At 38.2% G+C, this 12,823-nt stretch overlaps 1 protein-coding gene across 1 annotated transcript in view; it reads right to left on the bottom strand.

Moving 5' to 3' along the window:
* The window catches only part of Ino80 (chromatin-remodeling ATPase INO80), a 176,831-nt gene that overhangs the window by 34,957 nt on the left and 129,051 nt on the right, over positions 1-12,823 (bottom strand). The window contains exon 19 of the mRNA XM_089640150.1: positions 1,373-1,531. Coding sequence (XP_089496276.1) covers positions 1,373-1,531 — 159 coding nt within the window. The remainder of the gene's footprint in view (positions 1-1,372; positions 1,532-12,823) is intronic.

Raw genomic sequence — 12,823 nt, 5'->3', positions numbered from 1 at the left:
GTTTATCGCAGAGAATACCTGATGCAACCGTGATAAAAACGTATTCCCACGGTGGGCGATATCTGGGTCAGCCGTTTAAATGGGACAAAGTTTCTTCCATCTTTGGCTCAACCACCGAGATATACATTTCCACTTCTATTGCGGGAGCATAGGTCGAAAAGATACTCGCGGAGGGCAAGTCGGAGGTCACGGATGCCAGCTGTACTTTATGCTAATTGACATTGCGACGTATACCTGATCCCACTGCGATAAACCAGCTAAAAAACGCAACAAAGCAATCGGAGACAAAACCTCAATAAGAAAGCATTTGATTCAGGAGTCTCGGAGAGAGCACTTTTACTAACTCGCTCGCGTCTTGTAGTTGCGCTTGTAATTTTGCATACGAGCAAGTAATCCGAAATGACACGCGACTTAGCAAGGTGTCCGGTTGGATTGCGGAAAGCGCCAAACCAAATGAGATAGAAATCAGCCTTAATGGAAGAATCCATTAAAATACACTAATGAGAAGCATGATCTGCGGCTCTTGGCGATCTACGCTCCGATTGCGTAGAAAACAGCCGATCTATGACGTGAGCGATGGGAGCATTGTGAGACGACTCTTCCGACTGATTTATCCGTCAAGTGGCAATACTTGTTACTCAATGAGCTGGGCGCGGCGTACAGAATGCACATGTTCAATCGGCCGGTTACTGTTAGCATGATTTTTGGAATGCAGGAGCCGTTTCATTTGACAAGATCCTAATCATTAAGCCAAGCCTGCTTTTAATGAGCAAGAAATATTAACAGATATCTCAGTTATATTATTCTATTCAAATTTTCAAAAAACCAGAAGAATCGACAATCTTTTGTCACCAAACAAGAGCAATAAAGAATAATATGTAACGAATATAAAGCAAACAAAAAAAGCAGGGAGAAATAACGCGTATACCAGTAGCTGGTTCCCACATGCGTACAGTTTTAAAAACTAATCAGAGAAATGGCTCGATGTAGCCAACATCGACTGGTGAACTTGAATATGTCGTGAGGGGCACTGAGAGCTTCATAGCAACCTGACTTTCTGTTACAGGCGTCATTTGTCACCAATATAAGCGCCACAGAGCCCTTGAGGTGATTTTCACAAAAACGGCGCTATACAAATTATCCAATTACTATTATCATAAAGAATATTCAGAACAGGACCGGTTTTCACTAAGAAACCCAAGTCCCTAAATGTCTCCATGTAACCTTTTCAACAGTGAATCGTCCCATTCTTCTCTGGAAAGAGCTACGAGAGCCGCCGTCGAATGGGAAAAACTAGAGAAAAATGAAGAAGGTTTTTATGTTCAAAGCTAGACGGCAGAAGGCTCTTAAAGAATACGTATGCTTCTCTTGCCTCGCTCTTCTCTCTGGCTCTCTGCATAATCCTCTCCTCGATGGTTCCCTTGCAGATGAGGCGGTAGACCGTCACCTGCTTGGTCTGGCCTAGCCTGTGGGCGCGGTCCATGGCTTGCTGGTCCACGGTGGGATTCCAGTCGGAGTCGTAGAATATCACCTGAGAACAAACGATAGCAAAAATATTAGTTAAAAACAAGCGGAAAGACTAAACAGATTTTGTAGTAAAATACACTCTTTCGGAAAATGAATCATTAGAAGAATTATTAGATATTATGAAGTTCTGAATACATCCCTCATTTAAAACATAGACAGGAAGGACGAAAGTATGTACCTATCTCATTTCTATTTGATGCAGTAGAAGTGAGATCCAATTGTGATAAAATCACGTACGACCGTTTTACGAATAAGGAGATATAGAGTAAGAAATTAAGAAAGGGGTGGTTTGATAGCCGGATAGGAAGTGCAGATGGAAGGAGAAAGGAATGTATGGAAAATGTTTAACGAAATGATTGGAAGAAGTTTGGGATGCCTAGAAAGAGATCAAAGTGAATAAAAAAAAAATTAAATAGAAAGACGGGTTATGATAAGAGTCGGTAAAACAGAAGTGTATGTAGTTACGAGTTTGCGACAATCTAAGAATATGGATGCAGAGAGTAGTCTGTGCCAAGACATAGTTGTGTGGCGCGGTGTGTACTAACCTTATTTATGTACATTAATACATAGGGCACAAGTTAGTCAGATAAAGAAAAAAATAACCAATAAGATACATTTATGACCTGCATTGTTTGCTAGCCTCAATAGGATTGAGAAGAAGGGAGTGAATAGACGAAACGACCTGTTCTTACAGAGAGTGTGGCGTTGTTGACGTCACGCCAGCCAGTAGCGTTTTCTGCGTCGCAATGACGTAGCCAGTTTGAATCGTTTAGGAATGTGAGGTTCCAGATAGTTTTTAAAATCAATCATTATGAATGAATATATGAAAATAACACATTATCAGAAAGATTAGGAAAATTCCATTTAAATCTTCCATACATTTTTGACGGCACCCATAGTTTGTGCAAATACCCCTTGGTATATGTCCATGTTCAACGATGGACAGAATAATGTGTAAAATAATTATAATTACGTAAGTGCTAAAAGCTCATTCTGTAGCGTAACCTACAATTAAATCTAATACAACAATAACATCGAGTGGTGGGGTAACTCAACACCCTGAGGGTATAAACGCTAATTTATAATTTTTACGTACCCACAAGGCTTCAATTATTAAAAAAAACTTTCCCTTGAAACGTACGCTGGGGTATTTTTTACACACAAAACACATTCCCGAAGAATGATTCATCGAGTGTAATAAACGGAATCGACAGATTTAGTATGAACTATTAAGGGCCTTCAGCAAATATAACGCAAAGCTTTAGGACAAGGGGGAGTAGAATGAGCAGCTTAATTGCCAGGTGATACAGCTAAATCTGATTAATGATGGAATCTCATAAATTATAAACTTAATTTATGAATTTCGGCGTTAGGAAGGGGTGTTGATTTATGGGCAATTTAACGTATTTAATAAATTGTTTATATTCGCTCACTGTAAAAATTAAATTAAAAAACAGCCTATTTTACCAATTATTCTTTATTTCGTCAAGGATGCGGTAGGTAGTTTCACAGTGAAAGTGAATTATTGCGATGCGTATTCCTAGTGGACATTATACACTATACTAATTTTAACGGTAAGGATTAGGTTTAAGTTGCATAATCGTGTCGACCACCCCATCTTGAGACATGCTAAAAACGATAAAAAGGCAAAATCAAAATCGATTGGAACAGACAGGGGTTCAGAGAGAACATTTTGACCAGAATTACAAAAAGTATTTTATAAAAATCAAAAGGTACTTTGACGATCTTCACAGACGAGGCATAAACTAAGCTATATACCTTTGCGTGTAACAACATCGTTAAACGCAATCATCTAAAATCAGTAGAAATATTTCCAGGCTGAAGTTTCCCACGCGGGCAGAGGACGGGTAATTTCATCAGCATCCCGGAGACTCTTGATATCCTGGCACGTCCCAGTAGTTAAACTACCCTAACAGTGCATAGTTTTCTTTATTGCGCCAAACACTCGTCTGTAATCCGCGATAGAGACTCCCTGACACGATAGGCAGTGAATGTATTGAACGAATTCGAGAGGCGACTTATCATGTATTTTTGCAAGCTTTTATTACGAACGGTTGCAGATGTTTTGCGTTGAGGGATGGGAAAAATATTATAATACATCTATCACTAAATACGTCTCACTAATAAAAATATAGTTTAATAAAGCAGTCATGATTTGCAGTTTTATACACTTTTAAAGGATTCGCGGTCAAAAGCTGGGGGAGCGTGGGGTTGATTGCAACGTCTCTATTAATTTAACAGGGACATGTTTTTATATCGGAGGTTACGGAGGTAAGATTATCATTAAAAACTCCTTGAATTTCCAACTTCAATATAACAGTTGCTTTTAAAATAATATTGAAGTTATTCCAGGGGCCTACGTGATCCGAAACATCACGAACGTAGGTTAGGGCAGATCCGATGTTTCAGGAATATTTTGGCCGAAACTGAAATTTCGGTTGGTCACTAGGGATGGAGTCTTGAACTGTCTGGAATTCCCAGGTTTGACGTCAAAATACTTTCTTCACCATAGCCTTATGCTGTGTGTACAACTAACAACGAGATCTTATCTTGTTTCATTTTAAATGAGCAAATTGCGAAATAAGACAAATCAATCAAATAAAATTGACTTGCGCATTTAAACCCGCGACCTCCGGTTTGCTAGTCGAGAGCCTTACCCTCCATCAAACAGGCCGTCTCATTAGAGCAATTACAGAAAGTTAAATGATTTCATATTTTGAGCATCATTTGCAAGGAAGGATCTGTTAACAAAATTCAATTCTGCAGAAATACATTTGAAATATTTCCCAATCGCTTTTCATGTACTGAAAATAATTAAAACCGATAGAGGCACGGTTAAAAATAATAAATTTATACATTATATTCCAATATGGAACGATTGATCGATAGTAACACGACGAATCTCGCCGTAAAAAAATGTGTCACTCGAAATATCAGTTGATATACCCTGTGCGTGGATCATCTTGGATAAGTTGTAAACGGCAACATTATAACGACGTGTTGTATTGTGCAAGCTGACAACTGACAACTCACTGGGAAAATGAAATAAAACCATGTTACGAGCGTATTAATGGCATGAATTAAGCCACGGGACTCGTTCAAAGGCACGCACTGGCCCATACTGAAAACGTGGCGAACTCACATTGAATCGGCAGAAATACATTAATAATAATGTATTGTGTACCATAAACATAAGGTACTTGAATTTTATTTTTAACGGGTTTTACACATTATTATGGCTGGAAAGAAATTAATTAATTTTAGTAATTAACGTAGGAGTATGTTCACGTTTACAAACGACGAAATATCGAGTTGAAATATATATGTGTAATGGAAATTTACACATAACTGACCTCTGTTTATACTCTGATCTAAATTATATGGATTGAGTTTGGGTATTTTATTCATAAACCTAAGACGCAGAGAAACGTAAAAGTCAAAATGGTAGAATTGTTCCCTGTCTCCACTACTGAAAGTATTTTTCACCCTGGAAGGAAGTCAAATAATATTTTAATGGTGGTCCATCCACTACGCTGATAGTTACTGAAAGTATTTTACACTCTGGAAGGAAGTCAAATAATATTTTAATGGTGGTCCATTCACTACGCTGATAGTTACTGAAAGTATTTTACACTCTGAAAGGAATTCAAATAATATTTTTAATGGTGGTCATTCACCGTGCCGATAGGTACCTACTATAGGTATTTTTCACTACGGAAGGAAATACAAATAATATTTTTAATGGTGGTCATTCACCATGGTGGTAGGTAATGAAATGTAGAAATGAAATTGACCGGTCGGTGGCCGAGTTGATATCGCGTTTGGGTCCCACCCAGGCGTAGTGTGTTCAATTCCTCGGCTGGCTAAGTCCTCCATCACAACACAAGCAACATTTTCAGCTTACTGTGGTGGTAGTAGGAGATTTTCAAATATTGTCAGGTTATTCGTAACCTGGGAATGTTTGACTTTCTTTTTAAATAAAAAATAAAATAAAGTATTACATGGCACTCTCTTTAGGGTGAATTGCCTAATACAAAATTTTTCACTCGCATTTCTTCGAAAGTATTTCTCCCCTTGGAGGGAACTCCAAGGGTTATTATGTCAAAAAAACAAAAAAAAACAATTTAATCAGTATTAATTTGGTTTTTATCGCTGGGTTTTGAACCCTTGGCCTTCGACATCGTATTTTCAATTATACATATTATATAGGTTATTTGCGTAGAACGCACATTTCGACAAATGCAGATGCAGGGTAAGCATTATGTAGTTTGTCTGCAGAAGTAGGCAGATAGAATAGAACGCCACACACCCCAACCGTAGAGCACATTCATTAACTGGTCTATAGTTAAAATCCGAAACAAGAATTAGATCGAGTCATTCCTTGCTTGGAACTAATAAATAACAATGCGTTTGGGTGTCTCAATCTCCCTTGAAGCAGCAGCGGCAGATTGGCTCCGCAATCAGCCGGTCGCCCATAAGAGGAGGATTTCCCAAATCCTCAATAAATTGGCCTTATCCCCGCTGAGCTGTGCTGAGAGGCTGCGACAGATAAGGGGATGTCAGGAAGGGATCCGAAAGGGGCAAAAATTTTATTAAACTTTGTGTGAAAGTCAAAAATAGTGGCCAAATTCAAGCTCGTTAGCTGTAAAGTACTGAAACTCCAATATAAAACAGGCATTATAAATAATATTATGTAAGCACATTCTGTAGCATCATGTTTTAAACTATTTAAAATATATAAATAAAACTTGAAGTATAAAATATGTTACAGTAACATATTTATAAGCGATGCAGGTATATTAAAATAAACCTGCATCGCTTTATTTTTTACATTGGTAACTTTGAGTTACAACATTAATGGGTAAGCAAAGCATCTAAAAAGACATGAAAAAATTTCTTTATTTATAAAATGAAGAAAGATCAATTGTTTAAGGTACAGTTGAAAGGCAAACATTTTGCTGCGCAGTGCACAGCGTGCCAAGCTTTACGATAGGCTTGACAAAACGCTGGCTTTTTCCAAGATTTTCCACTGAGATTCGAAAATGGCCGAACACCAACTGCAAACCTCGACCACAAAACCTTTGACTGCAAAGCTCGATTGCAAAAATCGACTACAATACTTGAAATTAAAAACGCAATGGAGTATAGCTACGTAAAACTTGAAGATGAGGAAATTATAAAATAATGATAATTTTAAAAACCTACAGTCCGCCGCAAAACAGAAATTCCTGGTGAGGAGTACTGTGAATATAAATAATACATACAATATGTATACAATACTCATACATTATATACACAATATTCATACAATACTTATACTTAATCATGGTAAATGTAACCTAATCCACTGCCAACACCGACTACAAAATCTTTGACTGCAAAAGTCGACTTCAAAACAGTTGGCTGCAAACCTAGACAACAAAACCTGTGACCGCAAACCTCGACCTCAGAATATTTGACTGCAAACCTCCACTGCGAACACAGAGTATAAAATGTTTGACTGCAAACTCGACCACAGCGGTTCGTGTAGCCCGGTGTAGCCAGAAGCAATGCGTTGGTACTTCCTAAGTCCTAACCTGTTCTTCAATATAGATGGCAAAACTAAGCCGGCCTAAGATTGTATCCGACCAATAATATTTTGATGGTATGGAAACTAAGCGGAAATTTATAAGCGGTTCATAACGAAAAGCGTACATTTGCAGCACCCACTAACTGGGCCAAATGACGCAGCGATTATTCACGAATGTTATTTAGTGGGAATATTTTTACTGAACTTTTAAGAGTTAAAATTATTCTAGAAAATTCATTTCATGTCAATGAAAATAGTTTTCAGTCCTATTTATTAATGTATACCAAACCGGCTTCGCCCTCGAATTTATTAATTCTTTCAGTAAATTTCAAGCGATCTCTTCGAAAACTTGAATGACGTTGGGAGTTAAAAATATTTGGGGAAAGCCAAAAAATTATAGACAGGAAAAATCGTACAAAAAGCTTTGCTCCAGAGAGCTCACTGCAATACGAGAGCTTTTGTTTCGTTTCTCCCTACACTATCTAATAAACTTATATAATAATTAAAATAAAATAACTTTGTTTAAATACCACTTTATTGTATATATTTATAACCAACCGGTTTCAGTTCAACCCGAACCTTCATCAGGGTTAATAAAAACATATTCAATTAATTACAGAGGTGTATGGGTACTTACAGTTAAGCTGGAAGAGGGAGAGAGAACATCAACTTTGGTGGGGGTGGAAGACTTAGGTAGGAGAGAGGGGGTAAACATAGGTGCAGGAAATGGAAATATATTTAAAATGGGGCTGTTTGTTAAATCTAATTGTTTATTTAGTAAATTGATTTTATTGACTTGAAGGGATTTTTTTTATCTCGAGTGATTCTAAATTGTTGAGGCGTAGACCTATCTCGTTTCTATGTAATACTTCTATACCTGAAAGCTTATCAAATGAGTGATCTTTATCTGTTAAATGTGTTGCAAATTCCGAAAAACCTATGTTGTTTAAGCATCTCAAGTGCTCAACTACCCGCGTTTGAACATTTCTTGCAGTTTTACCAATGTAAAATGCTTCGCAGTCATTACATTTAAGTTTATAGATGCCAGAATGGCTTAAATTATTTTCTTTATCTTTTGAGTTAATCAAAAGTTTACCTAGGTTATTATTGGTATAAAAAGCGGCTTTAATTTCTGATGGAAATTTTAAAACACACGAAGACGAGAAATTATTAATGTATAAAATTCTACGCCAACCGTGGTTTTTATTTACTGCGATGTTGGGGATACTATTGTACAGGAATTTATTACAAAATATGAGTCGTTGTTTTTTTGCAAGGATTTTATCAATTAAGGTATGGGTATATCCGTTATTTATGGCGATAGATTTGATTATAGAGAGTTCAATATTGAAGTTAACTTAAGATAGCGGAATAGTGACAAGTCTGTGGACCATAGAATGGAAGGCAGAATGTTTATGGGAAATTGGGATGGTTTGAAGTACTATGAATGACTGTATCGGTAAAAGTAGGTTTTCTATAAATATTAAAATTAAATTTATTATTAATAATGGAACGGGATAGGTCTAGAAAATTTAAACTGTAATTAGTACCTATTTCTACTGTAAACTGAATATTTTTATGGAACTAATTAAGGAGGGACAAGAAGGAATTAAGTTGACGTTCTGTACCTTTCCATATGCAAAAAATGGGTTGAACTGAAACCGGTTGGTTATAAATATATACAATAAAGTGGTATTTAAACAAAGTTATTTTATTTTAATTATTATAATTATGTATACCCACAAAGTGTTTGCTACAAATGAAAAACTTATATAAGTATATATAGCTAAATAAACATGAAGATGAGGAAATTATAAAATAATGATAATTTTTAAAACCTACAGTCCGCCGCAAAACAGAAATTCCTGGTGTATATAATAACAAAAAGCTACACGAATTACAAATAAATATAATACAGTTATTAATTACATAATATATGTATTTGATTTACCCCCATAAATAAGCAGGGCTTGTGTGTATGGGGGGTGAATATATTATATTAAACATTTTAGTAAAAGATAAGTTCAAATAATTAGAAAAGAAATAAAAAATGACACGTCTAAAACATTCTATGGAAGGATGATGGCTCACTTTACCAAAAACAACAATAAAATCTGCGTATATTAATCTCAAACGGAAACCGTTCAAGTGTTTAGTAAAACCGGAAGATCTTTATTGTCAAACCAAAAGATATCGGCGCTTTTACCAAACCGTAATCGGCCTGTTTGATATACGATATCCTTGACAGTAAATTGTTCGTGGGAACTTTATCTGCCTCTTGCGGGTTACTTCAAAAGCATTGGTCCGTTGTAGATTTTAATTTTACTAACTACTAAATAATAATTGTAAATAAGGCTTGGATTTGCCACTAACTATTTTCATAATTTATGCATAAATAAAACCTATATATCCACATTTCGACCGAATAGAATAGGGCCTCCTCCTGATGCTCTAAACTGGCTCGCAGACCTAAATATCCCTCCCCCCACCACCATACGAAAGAAAATCTTTCAGCCTGGCAGCATAGTTCCACTGTCTCTAGGCTGACTTAGGGATTCTAGGGTAACCCAGAGAAATATTACTGTGTTTCCTGAAATCCACCCTGCTAGTTAAAATGTAAGGCAACCCTAGTAAAAGAGCAATCCAGAATGGCAAAGTTTACATCAATGTCAGTATGCTTAAGTTTAGCCGCACATTGCGTTGACGTAGCCATGTTGGATATTCCGTCCAGTTGGTATTAGCATATAGAAGCGTTCAGGTCAGGCTTGTGGAATAGTGGTTAATTTGATTATGCACACGGACATTATGCGGCCGTGGCGATAGGTGAGTAAGTTATATACCCGGCATGCAAATCGCGGCGCGGCGGTACACTCCGACCTGCGCTGGTTCGAATAGAAAGTAGCCAATTATAGCTCCTGCCTCTTCAATTAGACATCTACGCCCGACGGATGTAGCAGATAGGAGAGTAGCCACTGCGGACAGCAAGAGATTGAGGAGGAATGGAAACAGTCTACATGACTGATGGGTGAGATGAAGTTATAGTGAAGGGTGGAGAACTCGGTCAAAGCTGAATCCAACTGCATTATTTTAGATTTGTAAATACCGATCGTCTTACTAATTAGATTCTTACACGTCGGTTCTATTTGGTGTGGTATAGCCGGCGTTGAGCCTAGTTTAAGACTGTGTTAACCAAACGAACGCCATGGTAATTAATAAATCAGGTTTTCACTGACGCGTAATATTTACACTGCGTTTATAAGTAAGGGGTGAATGTTTTATGTTGAAAAAATATTTTAGTGTAAATTCTGTATGAGAAAACATGAATTATTTTAGAATTTAAAGTCAACATAGAAGCCAAATTAATTCAACGCCTATCCACAGAGACGGCTTCTAAAATGATTAAGTACGGATTAGTGTTTTGGAGAAATTCGGTAAACGCTAAAGGCACCTTCATTATCCAAAAGTAATATGGACTCATGCAGACCCCCTTTTAAGAAACTGAAATTTCTGAAGATCACAGATAAATATATATATAAATGGAGTTATTTCTATTAGTACGGTCATCTCCGGACAAGTTCCCACTAAAACACTCAAAACATAAAGACAAGATTTACAGACAACTAATCAGAGGCGGATTAACTGTTGAGAGCGCCCTAGGCAAGCACCTCATCGGCGCCCCTCTAGCGACCACATATTATAAATTTTAACAAGTACCTAAAGTAGCCGAATTTGTAGTTAGGTGGGTTTTACGTGAAAATAAAAATTTCGTGGGAGGGGGGGGGGTGAATAGAGAATTTCAAGAAAATAAAATTTGTCCCGAAAAAAAAATTCATGGGGGGGGGGGGGGTGGCTAGAGAATTGTTTAAAATTGATGTTTTCACTTGACTGGGTCACATCCCACGATAAACAGTCTATTTTGCGACTGCCTCACAACTTCTACGGCTGACGGAGTAGGCAGCATGGACAAATCGTGTTGTTTAGAAATAGTAGGAATTTCACATTGAATAGACTCGGTAGAAGACGCACTGTGAATTGCGTTAGAAAATTCCGAATCATCACTTTTTAATTTAGAAAAAAATGTCTCAATATGTTTCGTATGCTTTGTAATATTTTGATTTTTTTCTTCTTTTTCCTTAGCCTTCCTTTTATAAGCTGCACCACTAGGTTTCTTCTTCAATTCACTCATTATTTGGGTAATGAACTAAAACGCAATGTACTAATTAATTCACACAAATACCGCTGCGAGTACGTAATCAATAGAAGCGCGCGAAAAGCTGGGTCCAGACATGTTCTTTTCTCCGTACCGTACCTCCGTTTCGTATCAGCGTCGCGATCAAGAACGCTAGTTTGGACGCCCGTTCGGTACGGTACGGTGGTACGGCGTCTCGATACGGATAGAGGTACGCTCCGATCCATCGCGAGTCGGTTTTTCGACCCGTTCAAAGGCGATACGGTACGGGTCTGCGCCAGTCTGGACGTGTTCGCGGCGTCTTACATCATTCTCTGTTTTTGAACAATTCTAACTCCCACCAACGTCGCCTTTTTTGTTTTTTTTTCGTTATATTATTGTGAATAACAATGAAGGACGCGCAAGCAATCGTCAAATTCTCAAACACTTCCGCAGTCGACGACATGGTGGGAGGAAATGAACACGCGATGATCGCAGCGACGTTACGGAGATATGGGCTCTTGATCGCGACGCGGATACGAAACGGAGGTACGGTACGGACAAAAGATGATGCGTCCAGAGTTTTTGGATCGCGACGCTGGTACGAAACGGAGGTACGGTACGGACAAAAGAACATGTCTGGACCCAGCTTAACCGGCGACATCCAAGCTGAAAGTGATGAGTGTGACTGTCACCCCGTCATCCGTTCGGAAGTCCGGTGCCGGCCGCTTAGCTCCTGCCCCCGCTGCGCCCTTTGCCCTGCAATCTAGCAACGCCCGCGAACGAATCCACGAGCGAGCGGTCTTCTATTAAAAAATCATGCGATGGAGGCATGGAGGAATAATCAAGAAGGCGAGTATGCTTTGGAAGCTCTGCATCTCTACAGAAGTAAATAATCTCTTATATTGCGTAAGCAGGTGCATACTTACTTACAAAATTAAGTTTATATATATATTTTTTTTAATTCTAGGGGCGCCCGCCGGCGCCCCTTTGTAACTGGCGCCCCTAGGCACGTGCCTACTTTGCCTTAGGGTTAATCCGCCACTGCAACTAATTAATACCATAAGCAAACAAAACAATTTTTAATTATTGAAAACAATATTAGCGGTTCTTAAACGAAAATTTGAAAGAGAAAAATCAGAAAAGGATACGGTCGCATATACGACTTGAACCCCCAGGACCCTCGACTTGCCGGGGCGCCGCTCTACCAACTGAGCTAATCTCCTTCAAACAATATTTGAAAAAAGACCTAATGCACCTTACTACTTACTACGGTTTGGGCATGAAGAGCGAATGAGCGAAGAAAGGAGTGTAATGAGAATATATGACACAAATGAATGGTAGTAAAATGAATTGAAGCAGAAGTCGGGGACGCCCGATCAAGACATGGATAAATTGATAATAACATGTGGTCAACGAATGCCTGCTCCATTCATTCCCTGGCGGGATTGATGAGGTACACATGGCGACGCCTGAGACCTTAGAATGGCTCGCAGACCTAGATATCCCCCTCTGACCCCCCAACCATACGAAAGAAG

Source organism: Hesperophylax consimilis, chromosome 15, assembly GCF_061612785.1.
Source record: "Hesperophylax consimilis isolate HC1 chromosome 15, BYU_Hcon_1.0, whole genome shotgun sequence".
NCBI lineage: Eukaryota > Metazoa > Arthropoda > Insecta > Trichoptera > Limnephilidae > Hesperophylax > Hesperophylax consimilis.
Note: the sequence above shows the minus strand (reverse complement) of the source record. Positions and strands in the feature narration are given on the sequence as shown.